Below are 25,417 nucleotides of genomic sequence, written 5' to 3'. Positions count from 1 at the left end.
TATTCCCATGTCCCTTTTTCACATATGAGTGACGAAACTCAAGTATTCTTGTTTTTTCTCTATTTTTTTTTCATTTGTTCTGTTTACCTCTGAATAAGATATGGTTAAGATTTTCATAACTTACCAGAGTTATAGACTTCTTCTAGTTTTACAGAATCCAGAAGACTGAATGGCATCCATATTTGCTTGTCTTCCACCTCCTTACAGTAGAACCAGTGTGGCTGAACGGGTTCATATTGGTTCTGCAGCAAAACAGGAGGTGCCTGGACCAGCGGACCTGTGGGCCTCGGAGCTTGAGATGGTGGAAACTGAAAATATATATGATCTTAGCATCTCAATCTTGCATAGCTTTTACAGAACTGATTTATACTTTGTTATAGAGAATGCTCTCAACTTCTAACACTTTTTCTGAGAACATTAGCTTTTTAGTCTGAAAATTTTATAGACAAGTTGGCCACTTTGTTATGTTTCTAGAAATTCACACCTTCTCAAATTAAAAAGAGGATCTGAATATCATTACCACAAAACCTGCTAAAATCTCTCATGATCCAGTAGCTTCCTCACTTAAAGAAGAAATCTACTGGTTTTAGGTTGCAGAAGTCAGGCTGAGCATATTTCTTACAGCTGCCAAATTTAACAAAAACAAAAATATATTTTTCTAGTTATCCAATGATACATAATTCTATTTTGCATAAAGATACAGTTAATTTTAACAATGTTCCCCTCAGTAAAAGCTACCTTTCTGCAACTTTTCAGGAAAAGCAGTCTTTAAACTTGACTTTAGCCCCAGCAATTCAAGAAAATTAATTGATTTTGAAGGGAATCATATTCTACACAGAGCTGACTTCATGCGAATCGTACAACAATTCCTCAAGAAGAGAGCTGCAAATGATGTCAGCAATAAAAACTTCTTTGTTTGTTGCATTGAAAAAATAACTAGTATATTGCACAAAATAAGAAATCAAACATTCAGAGATTCTGAAATTCTTTAATATAAAACTCTGAATTGTTCAGGTTTTACTGCCTTCACTACATTTTTGTCATAATATAATTTTTCTATTCTGTATTAACAATTGGAGCAAGAAAGTTTAGGCAAAATAAAAGGGTGATTTTTTTTGTTTATAAGGAAAAGTTGCCAGGTTATTACTTATCTGTACAACCCATTCATATTATAATAAGATTTTAATAATGCTATTGTGAAGGTAAGAAAAGATGGAGATTTATATCATACATTCACATTATACAAAATTCTCAACTGGTGTGTTTCAAAGCATTTGCTGGTAATTTATGTGACTTAAGCCATAGTTTCACAAAGTGCTGGCTTCACCAGCAAAATCAGTTTGAAAATAAATTTTTAACCCACATCATATGAATGAATGAATGACCTGATTTACAATAGAGGCACAACAATGCAGAGGCACAGCAGAGAGGCAGCAGCAAACTGTGGTACACAGATAGAAAAGAGCAACAGAACTTCTCGACCTGGCTTTGCCACTGAAGCCAATGGCTCACACGCCTTAGGATATGTTCACTTTAAAGATCAGGATGTTTTGCTAAAGCAATAGTTCCAAGCTATTTCCAGCAAAAAGCTTTTGCTATCAGAAATGGATTCAGATTTTTGTTTTGTTTTTTTAAAAAGCATCCTTTAAAAGATAAAATATGGGAAAGCAATTAGAAAAAAAACACAGTAACATAAAAAAGAGGCAATTCAAATAGTAAAATATCTGAATTCATTTTATTCTGGTATCAACAAGTCAGGAATGATTCATGTACCTGTGTCAAAGATCCTGGAGGTGTTTGATACATCTGGACTGGTGGTACAGATGGTGGTGGGTGAACAGATTGGGCTGGAGGATGACTCTGTTGCAGCTGTGGTGGAGTCAGGTATGGGTTAGCTCTGCTACTCAAGGTGGTATGGCGATAAGGGTTATATCCCTGCTGAGATGTTCCATGGGGAAGAGTAGAAACATTTGCAGGTGGGGGACAGCTCTGCTGAGGGGTCTGATAAGCAGCGATTCCCACCTGTGAAGTAGGTGGCACACTGTAAGAGGACTGTGACTTGGGAATATGAGGTGAAAAGGCATTTTGCCCATCTTGCGACCCAGACACAAGCGAAAGAGAATGAGGAGGCTTGGAGAAGGCTGGTGCTCCGACAGGTGGTGCAACAGCTGCTAAGGGTGGCTGCCCAATGCTTCCAAATGGATCACTGCTGCTGGGTACTTGAGAGAAATAGCTGAAAGTCTGTGGTGGATTAGGGCTGGCGGAAGTCTGACCCAAGAAGCTGTCCTCTTCACCAACATCTGCAGAATCATCTGGGGGGAACAGGGGGAAGTAAGTCACTACAGAAGTCCTGAGAGGTTTGAACCATTTAGTATACATAGTCAAAGATGTTCTGTAACATTATGAACTATTTCCGAAACTATCAGTCTTCATAAAACCAAAAGTATTAAAGCTTGCAAATCACATTCTTAAAAATTAAATGCGCCATAAAGTGCAACAAAAGATATCAAGTCTTCAAGAACATTTAAAATGGACCATAAAACTCAGCATACATGGACAAGGCAACAAAAGTTAAGAATTGGAAATAAGAGGTATTCCACTGCAAGGCGAAAAATATAATGAGCTTATCACACCACCCACTGTGTATATTTGAATTCCCTTTCCATCTATTTGCTCCCTTATGAAACTGTGAGAACTAAAGGCATCTCTGAAGAAAAAAGTAATTAAGTTCTGCACCATGAGTAGATCATCTTGGAGTGAGGCTCTGCAAATTGGCACAGCCAATCCAACAATATTTTGTGCTAAAAACACGATTCTGCCCTTCCCTTCCTCCCAATGCTTAGTCAGAAACCCATGCCTTTCCTTGAATCAGCTCTGATGCTGGTCTCTGGTGCTCAATCCTGCTCAGCTCTGCAACATTGCAATTTACAGCACACATTTGGTAAACTGAAACCGGTTGCAGTTTGCCTTAAAATGCTGAGATCAAATGATTATCTGTGCAGCAAAAGCAAGATAGAAAGCTTTGCGGGGTAACATCCTGAACCACAGTTCTAATATTTCTTTTAGAGGAAAGAAGTTTCCCATTTACAAGGCACAGGTTCGCTCTCCTGAAAGATATGCTTCTAGAATTATTTACAGGAACACAATACAGAGGGGATCAATGAAAAGATCATTGTTAAGAGATAAGCCTCCAAATAAACAGGATTTTAACTCAGTGACCTCATTTCACAGTTCAGTGTCATAAACAGCTGCCTCAGCACAACTGAAGGCTCAGCAATATATGGCTGAAGTTAGGACCTTCCCATGCCAGCTTGGCAAAGAACCCTGCTTCCAGGACAGTGAAAGCCCTTTCAATTCCCCCTTACGCCTACCAGATGCAAAAAGATCCATAGTTCATTTCCTTTCACCATGAAAACAGCCTCTAAGCACTTCATCCTCTAATTTTTAGGCTTCCAAGATGAAATTCAGAAGATTCCGAAGCTTAAGAAGATTCCCAAATAGGCCACATCTAATTGGTTAAGCAGTCCATTCTCACCTTCCCGTTCACAAGGACCCTCTCAAGATTTCTCACTTGACTTGCAAGGTGGCAAAAACTCATCAATCCATGTTATTCAGTACAGTTTATTTCAGTTCTGTCTAAATATCTTATTCTAGACTGGCACAAGAACTGCCTCTCTGGCGCAGAGGAAAACAAATAATTCCAACAATTTTAGGAGAGGGCTAAAAAAGGTGTAATGCCATATGCCTGAGGAAGTACATAAAAATAGGCCCTGGTAAATCACAGTTTTCTGCTTTGCAATGATCCAGTAACAAGTGAAAACCAAGCAGTTTGACATTATCATAGGTCTCCCAGTAAACTCAGTTGAACCTGGGATGATCTGAGCATCACCACCCTGCTGCTGAGGGAACAGCCTCTTCCAAGCAGTCAACACAATTTACAGAAGTCAAAAAAGTGCTCTTATCTACTCTAACAGTTAAACAATCCCCAGACTATGGGGAAGAAGCCATAAAGTGATGATTCCTTCTCGGCTACTCAGTCACCAGCCAAAGAGAGAAACCAAACAGCTCTGCAGCTACAAGCAGCCAATAACAAATGCCTTTATCTGCAGTCAAAACAGCTATAATACAGAGTATCAAGGAAACACAGGGGGAATCCACAGAGAACTCATTCTAGAAAGCAGCTGTTCTAATTCATTAAATGGAAAACAAACAGCTGACATCACTAAGATGGACTATTTTAACCATCTGCTTTTATTTAGTAGCCCTTTCAGACAATCTCAATTGGCAAATGCAGATGATGCTTTGTGCATTTTATTCTATTTTGAGGAATAAAAAATAAGACCTATGTATGCAAACGATCTTGTGGAGAACACTAAATTCCAATTATAAGTAATGACCATTATGAAGTCAGGCCTATGAATTATCTTCCAAATAGAAAAAGAATAGCCATTTATACTAAGGTCTTTCTTTTTAAATATACATTTTTTTTCCTTTCATATTTGATATATATCATGGAATAAAGAGCAGCATATTGTGTACCACACAGTCAAGTCTCCACTTTCCAAAATACCTGGGAGCGGAACAGGCAATTCATCTCATGATAATTTCAGTACATTGCTACATGCTAATCGCAATCTAAAAAAAAGTTAAGGCCTTTACCAAATGCCTGTGCACAAAACACCTACCACTCTTCAGTTTCGACTAGTTTTGGGAGATTGAGTCTAACAGTATGTTTCCTTGAAAAACAGGGAGTTGACTAAAGTGCTCCCAAAACAAATATAAATACCTGTCTATTTAGAGAGAGGACAAGTGTGCTTACTAACAAAATACGTATCTTTCTGGGGAATCTAACTTTGCAAAAACCAGATGGGAACATTAGCATAGACTGGTAGAAAAGCAAATACTTCAATACAAATGAAAAAAAAATTCCTGTGATTGTACCACTTAGACATACAAGAGCAGTTTTCTTCTCATATACGAAATAGTCTTTCTTCAACAGTGACTGTTTGACAACCTTCTGTATCCCTCACAGACATCACCTCACTCACAGATCATCATCTGACAATCACAAGTGACAGATTTCCACCTTCTCATCAGGAATACTCCTCTCTGTCTAAAGTGTATTGGTTACTTCACAGGCATCTGGGCCGGAGACTATGTCTTTTCTCATCAAATTTCAAAGCCCAAAACACTTCTTACTCACTCTTAGAGATATGACATATTATGAGTGCACAAAGCTTCCAAACACTGGCTGCCAGATGGATGTCAGAAGCAATTCCTGAGACCAATTTCTATTACATTTCACACAGCTTAGGATTCAAACTCAATGGCTTGCTTTTTTCTGGTTCAAACTATGATTCAAGAAGCAAACTAGTCTCTATAAGCAGATCCCTACAACATCTTGATAACTCGTGAATGCAAGGGACCATGGAAGTAGAACATTTTAAAGGACTGAGGCCTTACTTGGATACAATGTGGGGCACATCCTCAGTAGGAGACCTTTGACACTGAAATTGATTCCCGTTGAAAAACTATGTATCTTCGCCTGACCAATTTAAGTGAGATGAAGAATATGCGTTCGATCATAAATTTTTATTACAGAAACCCCATCATCAGGTCTTCTCCATGGCTAGCTTCAAAGTTGTAGAGGAAGCTACCACATGAAAGCCATCTCTGCAAAACTGCTTTTAAATGAAAAACATTGTATAGCTGCAACAAAAACTATAAGGATTGCACAAATGGAAGCGGTGCATGTATCAGCTGCCTAGATACCTCATACAGGTAGAAGCAATATTCTAATACTTTACACTCCCCCCAAAATTAAAAAGGCAGTTCAGTAGATATCCTTTTAAGTAGTGAAAATAAAAAAGTGTTTCTAAGCCATACTTAACAAATATATTTTTAAAACTATAGGGATATACTTCATTTATTTCCAGGCACATTAATACTTATCCTAAGTAAAATACAGTACTGTTGAAATCAAGTCTTGAATTTTGGATGCAATCTGTGCCAGTCCAGTGCAATTTAAAAATAACTGATTTCTAGATGCATTTTTACTGGTTAGGGCTTTTAATCTCAGACTGAACACATTTCCAAAAAATCTGATACTGTATCTGAAGTTATTTGAGCATAAGATTTTAAATTGTACATACATATGTTTGACATACCATCGAGGCTTTGTAAGGAAACAATATTAATCACCAAGCCTAAGTTAACAAGGAAGTTTGAGGTACCTGCTTATTTTCAGACAGGGAAAAAAAATTACCTCAGAGAGTCCTCTGAAGATTATTTATCCTACAAAACTGAAGTAAACATCACTTTTAAAAGGGAAAATATTAAATAGTTCTCTGCACGGAAGTATTGAAACAAAATTAATTGCTCAAGCAAGTGTGTTAACCTATTAATTGAAAACATGATAAAGACTCTCCCCCTCTCCTCAGGCACAGAACTAAAACCACACATTTAAGTCCATGCACGAAAACAGTATGTCTGAAGTAGCCTGTCTTCCCTAAAGCGTTAACTCCAACAGCCGGCAGTGAAAACTAGCTCAGAAAACCTTACAGCAAGATAATTACAGTTGAACGAAAACTCAGACCGCACTAGGGAAGGGTTGAGCCGGTGTGAGATTTGACACCTGAAGGAAGCCCACCTTCCTGTTGGTCAGGAGACAGCAGAACACGTAAATCCAAATACAATTAGGCAAAACCGGCAAAGCAAAAAAAGGGGGGAAGAAAACACACACAAAAAGAGGAATTGTGCCTCTCCTCTCTCCCCGCCGCCCCGAGCCCGGCCGCGGAGCGCAGCGGCTGCCCCACCACGAGGAGCTTCCCGGAAGGCCGCTCCGGCGCCCGCCGCCCCTAGGCTCACCCCGGCCCGCAGCGCCGTTACCAGCCGCCGGGCGGGGCGGGGCAGCCCTCCCGGCTCGGCTCCGCAGGCCGACACCGCCCGCCGGGCCCATAGCGCGCTCCCGCGCGGCAGCCCTCCGTCAACCCTCCGGTCCCGGCGCCCCTCACAGCCGGCGCCCCTCACAGCCGCCCCCTCAGCATCCGCCCGGGCCGGGCCGGGCCCCCAGCGTCCGCGTACCCGCCGCGAGGACAGCGGGGCCCGGCGGCACGGCCGGGGCCTGGCTGACCGGGATGAAGGGCACGGTGAAGTTGAACTCGGTGGCGGAGGAGGAGAAGAGCAAGTTGGTACCGCCGGCCCCAGGCTTCGCCGCCGCCATGGCTGCGCCGCTTCCACGTCTCTTCCCCGGGGCGGCCCGGCCCCTTCCGCCCTCACTGCTGCCCGCTTCTAACATGGCGGCAGCGGCGGCGCGCGCCCTCCCCCCGCCCCACGCACGGGTGCGGAGAGGAGGAGAAGGCGGGCGGGCCCGGCCCTGCTCTGCCTTGGCGCCGCCGCCATTGCCGCGGCCGCCGTGAGAGGAGGAAGAGGAAGAGGAGGAGGAGGAAGAGGAAGAGAGGGGAAGTCAGGCGCCCCCGTGCAGGGCTTGCGGGCGGCAGGGCGCGGCGGCGGCAGGGCGCGGGGGAGTCAGAGGCGGCCCCCTGCCCCTCCCTGGGCGAGGGTCGCCCTCGCCATGCCGTGTGTGGCCGACTGGCTCAACAACCCCTTCAGCATCGTGCAGGGTATCTTCGGTGAGCGCCGCCGCCGCGGGGGGCGAGGGGCTGGGCGGCGGCGGGGAGCCGGCTCGGCTGGCGGCGAAGCGGCCGGGGCCGGTTTCCTCTCGGGAGCCGCCGCGGAGGCGCCCGTGAGAGGGCGGCGGGCGGCCGGGGCTTTCGGGCGGCGCGTGCTGGGCTGCCCTCGGCCGGCGGCGCAGGGCTGCGGGAGGGCCGCGGGGCAGCTCTAGGTCGTCCGAGGCGGTTTGGGTGAGCGGCAGCGACGAGGGCGGCCGGCAGCTTCCTCCTCCGCCGCCCGCAGCGCGGAGGAGCGGTGTGGGGCGGCCAGGCGGGCGGGGGCCGGCGCTGGCGGCCTCCGGGGCGCTGTGCGCCCGCCGCGGGTGGCTCGGGGAGCGCGCCTCGCCGCGCCGTGCTCCGCACCGCACCGCCGTGGTTGCACTGTGACTTCAGACCTAGGCACAGGAAACTCGGGCGTTTGTCCCGAAGGAATAGGAGTAAGTCTGAAACTGCTTTCGGTGTTAGGAGGGTGCTGAACAGATGTCTGATACGTGATGCTAATACTCCTGTAAATGTGTACCGTTTTGTAGCACAAAATGATCCAAACTCTGACTGGGAAAAGAAAGTAACTGAATATTTCAAAGAGAAGCTAAAAGAAAATAATGCTACTAACTGGGTAAGATTGTTTTATTCTTTGAGAGTTATGCCATTCTTAAGTTTCATTCTTCTTACCTCTTAATTATTGTAACGATATGCTTTTGAGAAGTTCTTCCTTTAGAAATATGTATTCAAATCTTAGTTTCCTCATAAGTACGCTTCTGAATTTTAGGCCTAGCCTTTGTAATACCTATCAAAGCAACTGAAATGTAAATAATGTATGTAAAACAAAGATGTAAAACCCTGGTTGAAGCTCTGTCGAAGCCAGTCCCCTTGACTCTCATGTATTTTTTGCCTTGAGCCATAACTGCTGAATGCTGCCTGTTTGTGGTACAATCCAGTAGATGGCAGGAGCTGACAAATACTGTTATTTTTGAAAGTGTTAACGCCTGCCCTCTCTACTGCTAGGCTGCAGTAGATGTTTGTGTACCACAGGTTTCTTAACGGCTGCTTATAAACCCTTTCTCCCATGGTCTTTCACTGCAGTGTGGGTTGAAGAAATAGCTGCTTGGATTTTCATGTTTGAGGAAAAAATACCATCTGCTAAAAACTGTTCCGTGTTAAGCTGGATCAGGCCTGTTCTTGAAAGTTTAGGAAGGAAGCTATCCTTTATTTTTAAAATTAAGCATGCACTTGAGCTCAAAAGGTGTTATTAGTCTAAAAGACTATGGGAAAAATGGCATCATGGAGCTCTATACTAACTGAACTAGGAACTTTCATATCAAATCTCTTCTATTTATGGTTAAAAAACAAGTGAAAATAAAACTGATTTTTTTAAAAAAAAATTCTGCCAGTGAGAGAGGATTCTGTGTTTGAGTTTAAGTGACAATTTAAATCATAGCGTAGAGGAACAATTCTGTTCCTCTGGCAGAATTTTGTTAAATTTGCAGCATTAGAAGAATGAAAATATGTTTATATTTTAATTACTCAAGATAAATGTGAGGGAGTGTGTGGGTTGTTGGTGGTTTGAGGGTTTTTTAAATCTGTTTTTTACAGGGCCACTTTTGGTTTCATTGCATTTTATTGTTGGATGTGTTTTCTCAACCAAGAGTTTATTTTGAAAAGCAGAAAAGAAACCCTATTCCTATAGCAGGTTTCATTATTTTGATTTATACCATATTCCTAGACATCCATTTTCCTTCTGGTTTTCTATTATCATATCATATAACCACGCAAAAAAGACTCCCCTGGTCTGAAGGACTTGCAGCTTAAGATACAGTTTTTTTTCCTGTCCTTCTGGAAATATGAATATTTTGTTATAAGAAATTGTGCATGCAATTGCTAGCGTATCACTGGTGCATAATACATGGTCAAAGTGCTGTTAAATGGGTATAAAATAAGTAATAAATTTTATCTAATATTTCAGTTGCAATAATCCCCAAATTAAGAGTTACGGTCTCAAATGTTGTTAAAGAGTTTACATACAGTTTCAATGAACTGACATCCATTCGTTTAATCTAGTATTGGGACTGAAAAATGAATGAGATTGGTGGCTTTGCAACTGAAAAAATTTGGGAGCTGTCAGTGTATGATAGTCATAACTATTACCTATAACAGCTACTGCAGAAACTTCCAGTGTTGTTAGATATATTGTTAGTACTTGGATTAGGGCAGTAGATGTGGGGGTGGGGAGAAAAGTACCCAGAAAATACTAAATCTGTTACCTGATGAGGTACTGAATTGTCAAAGGCAATTAAGCTTACTGACAATAAAATAGTCTTTGAGGCAAATAAGTCAACAGTAGGAAACACTGAATGCTTGGAGGGTAAGTTGGTGACAGCTTATGTGCAGTTTCTGGCTTACTTCAGGGCATTTCTCAATATTTATATAGCAGTTGTTCAGAATAAGCTCTTTTGCAGGTTCCATCACTGAATGATGTTCCCCTACATTACCTAAAGCCCAACAGCTTAGTGAAATTTCGCTGCATGGTTCAAGATATGTTTGATCCCGAGTTTTACATGGGAGTCTATGAAACAGTTGATCCAAACACAAACACACGTGTAAGTAAAATACTATTTTGGTAAATGTTTAGCATTTTCTTCATTCTGTTCTTCATGCTTCTCTAGTTTCTGAGTTAAACCAGTGGAGTCCAGGCACTACCTACTATTAACTCTAAGTGACTCAAACAGCATCAGTAGCGTATCGCTTCTTATTTTCTGTTTATAAAGTGTTGAAAACAAAATTCTGAAGATTATTACTGCAAATGTTATTTGGGGGAATCAAAATTACTAAGATAATGAAAGTTTGAGCAGTATGTCTCTGAAGGGCTTTAGACTACAATAATTTTGGTGCGAGTAATCCATATTCAGGATGCTATCAGAAACGGAATGATTGCATTGCTTTTGTCTTCTTGACAGGTTTTGCATTTTGGTAAATACAGAGATGTGGCGGAATGTGGGGTAGGTTATACATTTTTCTATAACGAATTTTGAGATGAAATATTACTCAGACAAAAAGATGCATTTTATAAGTGCAGTATAACTTATTTGGCATTCATCAGTGGATCTCTGGTGATACTGTTCTTAAAATTCAAAATTAAGCCCAAGTCTGGAAAGCAGAGAACTCTTGATTGTTCATGTGCATGCTAAGTTCAGCAGGCTTCAAGCTGCTTCCATAGTATTTAAAACTTGTTTTGCATATATATGCTATTATTTGTGGTCATGGCTACTAATTCTTTGCCAAGAAGCTGGGCTTCTGGCAATGGTGGTGAGTTTGTTTGTTTGTTTTAAAGCCTCTTGAAACATCGTGATACAGAGAACAATTTATCTTCAGTAGTGCAGTGCTCTTAGCATCAAAACATTATTGATTCAGACTGTTTAGAAACATGCAAGATCACATACTCGTGAAACAGTGATTGTTGTAACTTCTGGCTAAATACATGATTCTATGGAATTTGTTTTAAAAAAAATCAATTTTTAACAATATCATTTATTATTGGTATTCTAGCCTCAGCAGGAGATTGATTTGAACTCTTCACAAACAGTCACATTGGAGAGACAGACATTCTACTGCGTTCCAGTGCCTGGCGAATCAGCATGGGTGAAAGAAATATCTTTTGTCTGAACTGATGCTGTGTTATACAAATAGTTATCACCAACTAATTCATTAGATTTATAAAGAGATAAGACTATTCAAATTTTCTTGGGTTTTGAGTGACTCAAGACAGATGAGGAAGAAAGGTGGTAGATGCAGAAAAATAGAAGGGAAAAATTGGTGGTGTACTATATGCACAAACAGGATACAAATGAATTTAGTAGAATTGGTTATTGATTTGGTAGGGATTTGGACTAGATTTTCATGTATGCTTGGGAGGGTTTTGAAAACTTCTGCTCATTTCTATTTACAAATGTTAAGAAAATTTGAAACTTCTGTAGAGCCATGAACATTCCATTGCTGTTTTCAGGTTAGATTAGGACACTTATTTAATGACAGTCTAATATGAGTACCTGTAAAAACACCTGTAGCTGAGTGTGTTGAGACAGTCATTCTTGAAAGTTAAGTATTGTCTTTTTAATCGCTCAGGCACACAGCCTGTCATTCTCTGAATGAGTACGGGAAACATCTTGGGGAAAACAAATCAGCTCTAGTTTCTCCTAATAAATGGAAGTGAATTGTCTAGGTGGAATGGATATGGCATGCTTCTTTCAACACCTTTTAGGAGTTTTATATTCTCTTCTTCTCCAAGGCAGTGAGGGGAGGTCTAGAAAACTTAAGATACGTTGCATTTTGTAAAAAGAAAGGAAACTTGATGGTAAATCCAATATGTTTAGATATTTCATATTTTGAGTTTAAAATCTAAGAAAATTCTACTGCTCATCAGTGGTTTTAAAATTAAGCTGATGCTATTTTTGTAATAAAATGACTGGTGAGAGTCAGTCTTTAAGTGAATAATGCTTACGTCAATATACTGCAGCAATGGAAATTTAATATGAACCTGATTATTATAAAAATATTGAACATGATTTCAATACTTAGCTATCAAACTAAGAAAAACTTACTCGAGAAAGTATATTAGCTTTTCTAAACTCAATTATAATGTATAAAGTGCAGCATTGCTAGTATCTTTAAAGTATATGAACATTTTTTGTGTAGTTTTAAAGTAATCATAACGTGTAATTGAATCAGACAGCAATTCTTTAAATATTTTTAAAATGCCTGTTTTTAGGGTTGAGATGTGGAAGAGAAGAAATCCTTGAGATTCAAGTTGTTCCTAACCACAAACTTGTTCTTAGGGTCTAAAGGAAGATCTTTAAAGAGATTGATAGTGGACAAAGACTCAGTGCTTTTAGATTCTATTTTCAATAAAGCCACTGATTGCTGTACAGTTCTTAAGCAGGTTACTTAGATATCTAAAGAAATGGCAGCTAGGTAATGGCTTGCATAATTATTTTAATATCTCATTCAAAATAGACAGGATAATAATGTTTTGTTAAACTTACTTTTTTGAATTTTCTCAACTGAGTCTGGTGTTGTCCTTAATCCTTAATTTTACGCATATACTAGTGCAAGCCAAGCTCGAGTTAGTCCTTCAACATCCTACACACCAAGTCGCCACAAGAGGAGCTATGAGGAAGATGAGGATATGGAACTACATCCATCTAAACAGAAAGAGCAACATATGGGTAATAGTCATTATTGATAACTAGATATTATGGTATTTTTCAAGAATTTGCAGAAAATTCATTTTCAGAAATTGAAATCTTTTCAATTGGTTCAATCAGTAGCATTATTGCAGCCTTTAAAACTATTTTAGTGTCTTTGTGGAAGTCATCAGTGGTTTAAGTTAAGAACTATTTGTCCTGATATCCTTCTGTGGAGATGACTGCACTTAAACTGGCATGGGATTTGAGGGGGGGGGATTTTGACAAATTTCCTTCTGAACAAGAGAGGAGTGTTTAGTTTAAAATTGTCAGCCCTGTTCAAGAAAAAAAAAGTTTTGCAGAAGTTATTGCTTCCTTTTGTTTGGTGCTGTATGTCCATCAGGTTCATCAGCTGGATTTTAGGATTTTGTTTTTATAGTCCTATCAGTTTGCAGATGTTTTACACCATTTTGTCTTCGTATTCAGCCTGATCAATTGTAGAATAGATTTTCATAGCTTTATTATTGCTGAACATGTAAGGAGATTCTTAATGTAAACTCTTTTGTTACTGTACACCTTCACCTTTAAAAACTAACTCATTTTTAAACATGATAAGCAGAAAAGTATTGCCTTTACAGCCCTGCAGAATTGGAGAAATCTTGTTGATACAGTTTAAGCATCACATTTTGAAAGTCAGATTGTTGGCTATGTTTAGGTTTCTAGGACATGTAGATCTTTACCAGTAATCACTCTTACGTTATCTTTGTAAAAAAGTATACATTTGTGAAACTTTTCTGTTCTGAGTCAGAATATCTTCCTTCCAGTATATTGCTTTATTAAAGTTTTTTTTTTCTTAGGCGTCTTATTAAACTAGCTTGACTCTTATGTTGCTTGCTGAAGCAAGTTGTTCGTGTTTGCATTTCTGTTTAAAGAGTCTATGAATCTTTTATTTTTCAGGCAGCGTAGGTGATATCCATGGATGTGGAGAGCCAAAGAGATTAGAAACTGAAGCTTCTGCAGGACATCATCTCATTTCACCAAACTGCTCCCCTCCACTTGACTTAAATTTTCCATTGCCAGGAGAGAAGGGACCAGCATGTCTTGTAAAGGTAACAAACATGAAGAGATGATGAATGTGGCTGTGTCCTCAGTGAGGCAGACAGAGCCTGAAGTAAGAGTATAAACATTGGTGTTGTATAGAAAGACATTCTTTGCCTATACACTATTACAAATCCAAAATGTTGTTTTTGCAAATAATTACATTTTCTCCCTTTTGCTACTGCTATATTTGCATTGCTGAAATCACTCAACAGCATGTATTAGAGCTTGCACAGTCTCACTACACTTAGCACCAAAAAAAAAAAAGTTTTATTAAATGCTCAAGTGTATGGTTGATATTGACTCCTGATGCTTTCCTTGAAACTTTGTCCTCCTAAGGAAAAAAACTTGTGATGAAACAAGCAAAAACAAACACATTGTATACATTTTTAGATTGTATTTGAAATAAGCTTTCATTGACTAGTATGCTATATCAACTACAAAACTTCCAACATGAAATATCTATGTTATTATATTAAATGTTCTCTTATTCAGCCTCTCTTAATACACCAAATTAGAATACAGTTGTTTACAGTTGTGTAGCAGAAGAATGCCAGTTGCGAAAAACATGCAATGGTAGAAGCTCATTTTTTCAATATAAGCTTATTGAAACTTTGAGGACTAGAAGAGTCCTGTTCACACAGTGTTCTCAATCTACAGTTGAGTCGCCTGAGATTTTTTCTTTTGTGTGTGTTTATGTGCAGTCCTGAATCTGGCCTGTCTGCCTCTGTATTTTATTGTTTTATCTTTATGGCAGGTCTATGAGAGCTGGGATAGCTTCAAAGTCAATGATATTCTGGAGGTATATGGAATTTTGTCTGTGGATCCAGTGCTGAGTATAGTAAACAGTGAAGAGAGGTAAGGCTCAGATGATAATGTGATCCTGAAATGAAGGGACTTGTTATTTTAATGAGCAAAATAGTTTTAATACAGCCTGAAAAAAGTGTAAATACTTAATAATTGTAAAGATACGGATTTTGTTGCTTAAAAAAGCTTGATGTGCAAAGTGTTAGATTTACAGTTGTATAAACTGAAGTGTATTGAACTTCATATTGTTGTATATCCATACTCTTGGATGCACAATACATATTTTTTTATATACCGCACAGCAATCTAAAGAGAGAGTGCTTTTGTAGCTAAAAGTCCTGTATAATTTACATGCCTATTAAACTTTGAATGAATGAATAGGTAGTGAATAGTTGCATTCAAATAGTCTTTAAAGTGATAAAATATACCTTTTAAATAATTTGTAATTCTCTGAAAGTTGTTACCATAAACAGTTCCATAGGATGTAAATGATGGATTGCATGTTTGTATGGAGAGTCAAAGTGATTGTAAATCAGGCTGATTTTTTTTTCATTAATTAAAGTATTGTCACTTTATACCACCATAGAAACTTCTGATTTTTACCAGCTATTCCATAGTTAGTTGCTTGATTGCATGCTTCTTTCTGGATTAGATTGAATTCTGTTAGTTTTTTTAAATAGTCTATCAACAAATCTAACATATGTACTACTGATGTTTTGAATTATTGTGCTTTGAATAAATTATTCCTGTTGGTAATTTTGTTTATCTTTTGAAGTACAGTATCAAGAGTGCATTATGAATCCTGTATAGTGCCAACTTCTTTAAAGTAACCTCAGCCCAGTCAACTGCTTTTGTTTATCATCTGTTGGACAGAAAGCTAGTATCGGATTGACAGCTCAGTTGGCCTCTCACAGATTTTTTTTTTTTTTGCATGTCATTCTACTACAAATAGACAAAATGATGGCATTCAGCAATGTTTTCAATACAAAGATGCTAAACAAAAGAGGTTTCTTTACTTGGAAAGAGATGGTAGTGTGTCAGTGGACTGCTGAAGAGACATTGAAGTTATAAAGCCTTTCAGCTTTTAAAATCAGTGCAAGTTTATCACACTGATATTAAACTTTACCAGTATCTGATATATCTCCCTTAGGGCTTTTAATTTCTATATAACAAATGAAAAACACCTGGACATGATTTTGTAAGGCATCATCAGGGAGACCAAGGCTTGTATATCTGAACACTTAACTTGAAGGCATCATGTCTTAATTTTGGATTGAGGTATACGGATGGCTTTTATTTTTTTTTAATTCAGCTACTATTAAGCTGTTATATGGCTCTCTAGAAGATCTCATTGTCAGGCTCTGGAAGCAGGTGGAATATTAAAATCCCACATGTGCATACATAAATAAACATAATAAATCATTACCTTATTATCTTAAAATTTACCGTGTAGATTTGATTCAGTACATGCTGACCAGAACAGTGCTTAATATCTTATGTTAAGCTGCACCTTCCACTGAATGGTGCAGCAAATAATAGATGTGGGGTGTTTTTCTTTCAGAAAAGTGAGATTCTCGAGCATTTCCAGTAAAAAAAAAAAAATCACACCTCCTTTTTTTTTTTTCCTCAAGCACACACTGGTGTTTTTATATCATAATTTATATAATTATGATATTAGTTATTTATGGTGTTTATAAAATCATGAAAGAAGATAATTCCTATAGTTTGAATATAGGAAGATTTATCAAGAGTGGGAATGGATTTTGTTTTTTCTGATGCATTTTGTTTTGGCATGGTTCCAAGTGCACTTAATCAAATGGAGAGAAATGTGTGTGGAATGTTTTTAAATCCAGTTGTGCTGTGCCCTTTCCTAGGGAGAACTCAGCCCTCGATCCTATGGAGTGCATGGACACAGTAGAAGAACAGAGAGTACACAGTCCTCCTGCCTCATTAGTCCCCAGAATCCACATGATTTTGGCACAGAAATTACAACACATTAATCCATTACTGCCTGCCTGCCTTAATGAAGAGGAAAGTAAAACCTGTGAGTATCTGAACTTGGCCTCTGAGCCGAACTCGACCTCTCTGTAGGTATGCATTCTCTCAGTGTACCTGTAAATGTGCAGATTCTTAATACACGTGAACAAATACTTCTTTGTTCAGAGACAAATGCAGCATTGGCAAGGTTGGCATTTAAATTGTGTTAAATGGAGGAACCGTTCTACACTATAGAACCGCACAAGGTGCAGTGTTAAGTGCATATTTTTTCTGAAATAAATGTGATTTATAGGAAACTTGTTTTGCATTCTATAAGCCTGAAGATCTTACTGAGTTGTTCAGTCATAGTATTTTGTTTTCAAATAGAGGTGTTAATTGCTTAAAAATCAGATTTTCAGTTTAGCATAACAGTAAAAATAAGAAACATACACAAGAAAGAATCACAATATTGTGAAGTAAATAAGGAGATTCTGTTTATAAGCAATTGTGTTATTCTGAGTGGACTATTTGACTCTAAGTTTTTTGTCATGAACTGTTGTGTGTACTTTTTAAACCTCTAATTAATATTTATCGTTTTCCTCCTTGCATGCCTTGTTTGGTTGTCCTGAGCTGTGCTATGTGTAAGGGTTTTTTTCTGCCTTTAAAATAGTATGGATAGGCTATAGATCTTAGATGTTTCGGTTCAAACCTTATAGCCTTCTGCAAATGCATTATATAATTTCTAATTAAAAAAATGAAAGTATTTTCAAGGAAATACTGTGCGACTCAAATTATCCAAATTCAGCAATTACTCACTTGGAAAACCAATGAATGTTTGTTATTTTTCCTAGTCTGCTTTGGAGTAACCATTTTTCTTCATGAAATTGTAATGTAAAGCAATCTTTATATAGAGGAAAGGGGGTGAAGAACAGCGTGTTTTCTGACATTTGTTTTCTTTTGCTGTTCTACCAGTTGTTTCTAATTTCATGTCGGAGCTGTCACCAGTCAGAGCAGAGTTGCTTGGGTTTCTCACACATGCCCTCTTAGGAGACGGTTTGGCTGCCGAGTACCTTATATTGCATCTCATCTCTACTGTGTAAGTATTTAAATACTTGCTGAGAATTTTCTATGTTCGTCTTTGTTAAAAATCTCCTTCTATGGGTTTCTTCACCATTCTGCAAATAATTGGCAGAAATGTTTTAAATAGTACTTATTCCAGTAGTACTTTGTCCAGCTGGAGTTGCTGTCCTGTCATAATAAACACAGTTATCATTGTCTGAAGTCTTGGTAGGTATTGTTAAAGGGCCAGTTTCATGGCTGTATATCTTTTCAGTGTTGCTTTGAGAGTTAGACAAAATCTCTAAGATAAAATTTTAAACAAAGTTATGAGAACATCTTTTTATCTGTAACTTCTTTTATTGAATAGGGCATGCAACTGACTTCCCAAAGGTGACATTTATTATTATTATTTACTATCTGTAATGATTATTATTTTGGTATTAAAAGATACTGAGAGGTACATCTTGGGAACAGATTTAATTAAATGTAGATGTGTGTTTAATGATAAGTTCAAGTGACCCACATTTAGCATGCTGTAGGAATTTATCACCTGAGATGATGCTGTGGCTGAATTGTGTATGCATTCTGATCTACCTTCGTAGCTGTATAAAATGGATTTGCTTAACACTTATATGTTGGTTTAAACTGTCATTGGATGAAAGGACATCATCCTTTGATTCATTAAAATTTCAGGTGTGAAACTTCAGACAGTATGTTTTGAATAGATTTTTAAGTATAGTTGTCAGGCTCAAATCTAATTTTAGCATTTTTTCAAAATGAAAATTCCACTTTTTTTAAAAAAAATCCAATGTAATTTCTATGTATATTAAGTATTTGTTTTATAGTTTTGAAAATTCCATTTTCATACAAAGGGAATACTTTGAAAATATTGCCTTATCCTCAAGCTATGAAAAGTCTAACTAGCACAGCATGTATTTGTATGAAAGAAATGTTTTCAGAGCTCCTATCATCTCAGCATCCTATCTTTCTCATACCTGTAAATAATGTGTAAAAAAACCATGAGATATATCTCATGAGGCGTGTGGCATCAGCATAGATAAAACCATAATGCCGTGATAGCACAATTATCAGCTGACAAGATTTCTGGCAGGTTTGTATTTATAACTTGCAATGAACCCTTGCCCCACCATGTATATTACCATTTTCATTTCACAACTGGAAAGCATTTGCCTAGGTTGTAGTCACACCTCTAATCCCCGTATAAACATAAATAATTCAATATCAGTAAGAACTCTGTTCTTTCAAGTCGTACTGTGAATGCTCTAACACTTACAGAATCACAGAACACAGAATCACAGAATGGTTGAGGTTGGAAGGGACCTCTGGAGATCATCTAGTCCAACCCCCTGCTCAAGCAGGATCACCTAAAGCATGTTGCCCGGGACCTTGTCCAGATGGCTTTTGAACATCTCCAAGGATGGAGACTCCACAGCCTCTCTGGGTAACCTGTTCCAGTGCTCAGTCACACTCACAGGAAAGAAGTTTTTCCTCGTATTCAGATGGAACTTCCTGTGTTTCAGTTTGTGCCCGTTGCCTCTCGCCCTATCGCTGGGCACCATTAGAAAGAGTCTGGTCCCATCCTCTTTACACCCTCTCTTCAGATATTTATATGCTTTGATAAGATCCCTCCTCCATCTTCTCTTCTCCAGACTGAAGGGTCCCAGCTCTCTCAGCCTTTCCTCATATGAGAGATGCTCCAGTCCCTTAATCATCTTAGTAGCCCTTTGCTGGACTCTCTCCAGTAGTGCCACGTCTCTCTTGTATTGGGGAGCCCAGAACTGGACACAGTACTCCAGATGTGGCCTCACCAGGGCTGAGTAGACTTAGACTAGAATGTGTTTTCTCTCATAGCTGGTATCACAAAAAACGTTGAAATCCCTCAAGAGTGGGAAGGGGAGATACTGTAAGAAGAAGGGGAGAAAAGCTGAGGGCAGATAGGGGAAACAAGCATGATAAGTAGGGAAATTGAGATTTTGCAATGAGAAGGAAGATGAAGGAGTATGTTTACTGAGTAACAGTAGAGCAAGAGGAGGACAGAACATCTAGAAGGCACATTGCAGACTCTCAAGCACTATAAATTTATGAATGTGCAATTATAAATAAATGTATAAATGCACAATGTTACAAAGCCTTCCAAAACAGCTTTCAGTCCTACTGACCTCCTTGGACACTGGAGAAGGAAGAAAAATGTGACTATTATTTATGTATGTATCAGTATTGAGATCCTGCTAGCTAGCACAGATATTACATGGCGCTCAAGTTGAGTGATACCTGTAATCACCATGTTAATCAGATGTCTGCCTAACCTGTCTTATTTTTGCTTTAGTTATGCAAGACGAGATGTGCTTCCTCTGGGAAAATTCACAGTCAACTTGAGTGGATGTCCAAGAAATAGCATCTTCACAGAGCACATATACCGCATTATCCAGCAGCTTGTTCCAGCAGTAAGAAGGGCATTAAAGTGCTTTAATGGATTTCTGATTGTGTAGAGATTTTTGATTTTAATGGTAGATATTAGGCTAATTGTTTCAATCAAATAGGCTATATTTCAGTAAAGGCAGAGTCCTTAAACTAAGGCTCCTGCTGTCCATTTAAAGGGCAGTTTAGAATTTAAAAAATAGAGGTGGGGCTTTTCTTTCAGTAGGAGTCTGTATCTACCTGGTCTTCTAGGATGAATATGGAATAAGGTCATGTTCCTCAAAGGTTGTAAACTGACTGACAGACATGCTGCATACTTTATTTTGCTTCTTGAATGTGTGTACACACTTAAATTATTTCATTTTAATGTATTTTAATGTATTTTGATGTATATTTAATGTAATTTAATTATTTTTTTTCTTGGAAACTTTTTTTTTAAGTGTTTGGAAATCTGGGATAAAATGTATTCTATATTGTGGTAACAAATTTTGTTTTACTTATTACAGAGGTTCACAGTTATAGCTCATTCTAAAAGGAAGAAATATTTATCTACTAGGGAAGTTGGAGAAGAGAAAATGTGCCAATCAGTTTCTTTTCTCATTGCAGTCCTATCGCCTACAAATGACCATTGAAAATATGAACCATTCACAATTTATCCCACACAAAGACTATACAGCTAATCGCTTAGTCAGCGGAGTACTGCAGCTTGCCAGCAACACTTCCCTTGTAGTAGATGAGACTGTGCTTGAGCAAGGACAGCTTGACACAACAGGTAGACATTTTTTGTAAAAAGATTTTCTCATCTGGAAGGTTAAACCTTGATACGTTTCAAGACAGTGATGCTAATTGTTTAGTAATGATAATTCTCTGTTACAAAACTGTTTGTGGTTTCCATGATCTATTTCTTTGCTTGAACTAGGTTGCTGCTAGTCTGCAGCCTTCTCAGACACACTTACAGCTTGATCTTGTGGGTGTGGTTCCCCCCCCCATTTTACTTCCTGGAAGTTTCTGACATTCTGTTGAAAAATTATTAGCTATTCATTTTGACTCTACACAAGCAGTGAAATGTCTTGCATTTTTTTTCCCTCCAAGAGTTAGGGACTAACATCTGTCCTAAACCACAAATGACCAATAATAAAACAAGATGGTATCTTGTTTAGTTTATCTTTGTCTATGTTAGAGAGCTCTGGACAGTGTCTTTGACACTTGGTGGAAAAGGTCAGTGATTTAAATAAGCCTTTAGACCAAATGATTCTTTTTCAGAATGGCCTTTGTTTCCTTTGATACAGAATGAAGTAGTGGGGGAATCATATGCTGCTGCTATTTTCTTTATACTTATTCTAGATATAGAAACCATCCCTGAAAACCCAGCTAAATTCTGGAGATAATAAATTAGCCTAATATTATGTGGATCAGGATGATAATTCTATTTTGTAAGCTGATGTAGTGCTGTGCAGTATGCTTTCTACAAAGCTTTAGACAATGAAGTGTAACCTACGAAAAAGCAGCGAGTTCAGTACCTATCAAAAGTTCAGTAACTGGAAAATGCATAGTACAGTTATCTGTAGCAATCTGTAGATATGAAATTGCTGAAAGTGATTTTATTTTAAAATAAAAATATCATCCTTACAAGCCTACTAGACCAATGCTGTAAGCCTACTGGTTCTCCTTAATGAGTATTAGTACTCGGTTCCATTACAGTACTATCAGCGGAGTGACAGTAAGTCTGGTAGAACTAGCCAAGCTTAGATTTCAGGCTAATACTATTTAGAAACACAATAGTTCTTATTACTACTACTAAAAGTTGTTCTTTGGTATTATTCATCTGTTTTTGAGCCTTTTGTTTTGTTTTTAGTTACTCTGCAGTAAAGGAAAATATTAAAAATAGTAGAAATTGCAGCATTATCTGAAAAAAACCCTCCCATTTACAAAAAAACACTTGCTGTGCTGGTTTATAGGTTTTCTGAAATATTTATCCTTTAAGACTACAGAACACAACATTTGATGAAAAGTAATATTTAAGCATTAAAGAAGTTGCAGGTAAAAAGGCCTATTAAATTTAATTTTATTCCATTACCCTTGGTGTGATATTGTTCTCTTGAATTTAGAGGGGGAAAAAAGTAAACATTTTTAATTTCTTGTAACAATTTTGGGAACAAAATTTAGTGCTAGAGAAGAGTAATCATCTACAGATCTACTAGTTGATTTGGAATTATTGAAAGCTATAGCTTAGAGATTTGCAGGGGGAATATGTCCCAGAAGTACCTTTATTTATACTGGTAGTAAATGTTTTCCTAGTTTATTAATGGCAAAAATACAGTGGTAGATGTGTCATTTGGTGCAGTAACACTGCTGAAGACGTATCTGAATTGTCAGATAGATGTCAGTATTTCAAAGGGGGACTTCCAAGAGTCAACCAATTAACTTGTCAATATTAACTTTTAAATAGAAGTGACTAGTCTTATCTAGAACTATTTGGAAAGATGACAGTGAATATGTTTTTCAGCTTTTCAAGTCTTGCTGGCCAATCTAATGAGTTCTTTATCTAGCAAGACTTTTTTCTTCCTTAAACTGTTAAATAATGCTTGTTTTCTGTCAGAAAAGTAGAAGAGTTTTATCTCCTTTTGAGGAGAAAGCTTTCCTCAATAAATAGTAGCTTCCAGCTCTGGAGAACTGATGGAAAGCTCTACTTAGTAACATTTATACTAGGTCAGATATGATTTAGGTTTGAAATCCTTCAGGAGTTTTTAATTTCAGTTCTTTGGAAATAGTTACCTGTATTTGGAAAAAACAGGAAGTTTGTGAGAATTTTTCTACCAGCTGCTCATTAAAAAACAGATTGGGGGAAAAAAGTTTTAAGTCTAACATTTGTTAAAATTCAAGTTGTCAGAGAACTTGTTCTTGCTTTTCTAGGTGTACATAATGTGACAGCACTGGGTAATCTGATAACTTGGCAGAAGGTGGATTATGACTTCAGTTACCACCAGATGGAATTCCCATGCAATATTAATGTTCTTATTACTTCAGAGGGCCGATCACTCCTACCGGTATGGCAAGGTCTTCTTGAACCTTCTTGAATTTGGGGGATAATTACAGTTAGTAGTACTTAGTGAAAACATAAGTGTGTGCCATTCCAGATAAAAGTGAAGTCAGGAAACCTGTCTTGTGATTGGGTTGGGTATGATGCTGATCTTCTAGCTTGTGGCTTCAGCCAGGCCAAAAAACTATTCAAAGGAAAACAGAAATTGACCTTTCTTCCTCCTTGGCTGAATATTGTAGTGATGGCAAGGGCACAACAGTGACTGAAGTAATTAATGGATATCACAATAATGAGCAGAGTCTGCAGATATATTGCTACTCTCAAAGCTTTATTGTAGTACAGTAGTTCCTGAAGTGATGGGTGCATGAATAAAGAGCAGCAGATCTGGCACTGACCTTGGAAAAAACTGAGTAGTCTAACTTTACAAAATATCTTACCACTTGCATTCTGGCTTCATGAACTGAGAATGTGCAGCCTTGAGTAAGGACTCCATGCTGATTTTCAAAAAGGGAATTATTAAGTATTTAAAGAATGCATTTTCTTATCTTAATTCTGGGAAACAATGACTTCTGTTGCCTTAATGGCCAAATTAGTCTTGCAATAGAAAAAGAAAAGAATGTGAAAAGGGATGATGTGTAATTTTGTTTTTCAGTCAGATTGCCAAGTCCACTTACAACCACAGATAATTCCACCAAATATGGAGGAATATATGAATAGCCTTCTAACAGCAGTGCTCCCTTCTGTGTTGAACAAATTTCGAATTTATCTAAGTTTATTGAGGCTGCTGGACTACAGTATATCTGATGAAGTGACCAAGGTATGGAAGACTTCATTAATGCTCTTTCAACTGTATATTCAGATAGAAATAAAGCACTTTTATAAAAAGCTATTGGCTCTTCCCATTACTCTCCCTGTCAGTGATTCTGTTCAAAGTTCTTTTTTAAAAAAAATAAAATAAAAGGAGCGTTTTCTTGTCCTGAATGTGCCTTTGAGGATTTGTACTCCTGAGTATTTCAGCATATACTTTCAAGTAAACCTTTCTAAAACTCATTTTGAAAACTTAATTCTTTTTGAAGATGAGAACTAGCATGTTCTTGCCAAGGCTAGCTTCCTGACTGCTAGAAGCTGAAAATTTTCTCCTGCAGTCTAAGGATAGTTATGGTTTAGCTCCCCAAAAGCTTCTCTCTTCTTTTTTGCAACTCAATTACTTGCTATATTGTTCATAGGCAGTAGAAGAAGACTTTGTAGAAATGCGCAAGAATGACCCAGAGAGCATAACAGCTGATGATCTACACAGAACTCTGCTTGTAGCAAGGTGAGTAGTACTGTTTGTCATGGCTGAAGACTTGCTAGCAAGCTGGAACCAAATTGAGTAAATGCTTGTAGTCCATAGTTTCATTATAGTTGAGTGAGGTTCTATTATAGGGCTGGTGATCAAATGAAGAAGTGATTCCATCTTTTGGTATGCTGTTAGATATTCTTAGTTAGGCAGAATACTTCTTCCTCTTTCTGCCTGTGCTTGCTAGTTTTTGGGATAGTGGAAAAAAAAACTGGTTTTGTTCTGTATTAGCTGGTCCATGTGTCATCTGATAAGCTCTTATTTGCTATTTCTGCTCATCTAGGTTCCTGTCTCTCAGTGCGGGGCAGACAACACTGTCAAGAGAGAGGTGGCTGAGAGCAAAACAATTGGAGGCATTACGTAAAACCAGACTTCAGCAGCAAAAATGTGTTAATGGGAATGAACTTTAATTCTTAATATTTTGTGGATGTCACTATGAAAACTTGTCTAATCCTAGATGGAACCCACACTAAGATTGGATATTGTTTATACCAGTTTTTGTAGATAATTTATACCAAAAAATTATGGATATTTACCCTCAAAGTCTGAACACACTTAACTCAGTGTTCAGCAAGTTAAACATATTTTATGAATTTTTTTGGAGCCTGTTTTGTAATTGAGAATTGGTAACAATGAGCAAATTGTTTGATATTAAACTTTAATACTGAAGTTGTGTAAACTTATTTCCTTTAATAATAGGAAAATGTAAGCCCTAGCTCTTCTTACAAAGTAGTGGTAAGCCCTGTTGTAGAATAAGGTTGGGATATAGTTCTTAAACTGCTGCATTTTCAAGATCAGATTTTTCTGCTAA

At 38.2% G+C, this 25,417-nt stretch overlaps 2 protein-coding genes across 2 annotated transcripts in view; one reads left to right on the top strand and one right to left on the bottom strand.

The window, feature by feature from the left end:
• Window positions 1-7,312, bottom strand: part of SEC23IP (SEC23 interacting protein) — a 28,390-nt gene extending 21,078 nt beyond the window's left edge. The window contains exons 1-3 of the mRNA XM_067300321.1: window positions 7,084-7,312; window positions 1,774-2,312; window positions 125-308 (exon numbers count right to left, since the gene is read on the bottom strand). Of these exons, the coding sequence (XP_067156422.1) occupies window positions 125-308; window positions 1,774-2,312; window positions 7,084-7,297 (937 nt within the window). The 5' untranslated portion in view covers window positions 7,298-7,312. The remainder of the gene's footprint in view (window positions 1-124; window positions 309-1,773; window positions 2,313-7,083) is intronic.
• A 152-nt stretch (window positions 7,313-7,464) lies between these two features.
• Window positions 7,465-25,275, top strand: MCMBP (minichromosome maintenance complex binding protein). The gene is made up of 16 exons (XM_067300323.1): window positions 7,465-7,631; window positions 8,201-8,286; window positions 10,127-10,267; window positions 10,625-10,666; window positions 11,214-11,315; window positions 12,760-12,889; window positions 13,805-13,956; window positions 14,703-14,803; window positions 16,627-16,796; window positions 17,702-17,825; window positions 20,136-20,253; window positions 20,834-20,999; window positions 23,141-23,274; window positions 23,920-24,084; window positions 24,494-24,582; window positions 24,890-25,275. Exons 1-16 carry the CDS (start codon window positions 7,574-7,576, stop codon window positions 25,014-25,016), a joined length of 1,905 nt encoding a protein of 634 aa, XP_067156424.1. The 5' UTR covers window positions 7,465-7,573; the 3' UTR covers window positions 25,017-25,275.
• Window positions 25,276-25,417: the final 142 nt, after the last annotated feature.

The sequence above is a fragment of the Apteryx mantelli genome, chromosome 7 (genome assembly GCF_036417845.1).
Source record: "Apteryx mantelli isolate bAptMan1 chromosome 7, bAptMan1.hap1, whole genome shotgun sequence".
Taxonomy (NCBI): Eukaryota; Metazoa; Chordata; class Aves; order Apterygiformes; family Apterygidae; genus Apteryx; species Apteryx mantelli.
The sequence above is the reverse complement of the archived record's forward strand: the minus strand, read 5'-3'. Positions and strand labels throughout refer to the sequence as shown.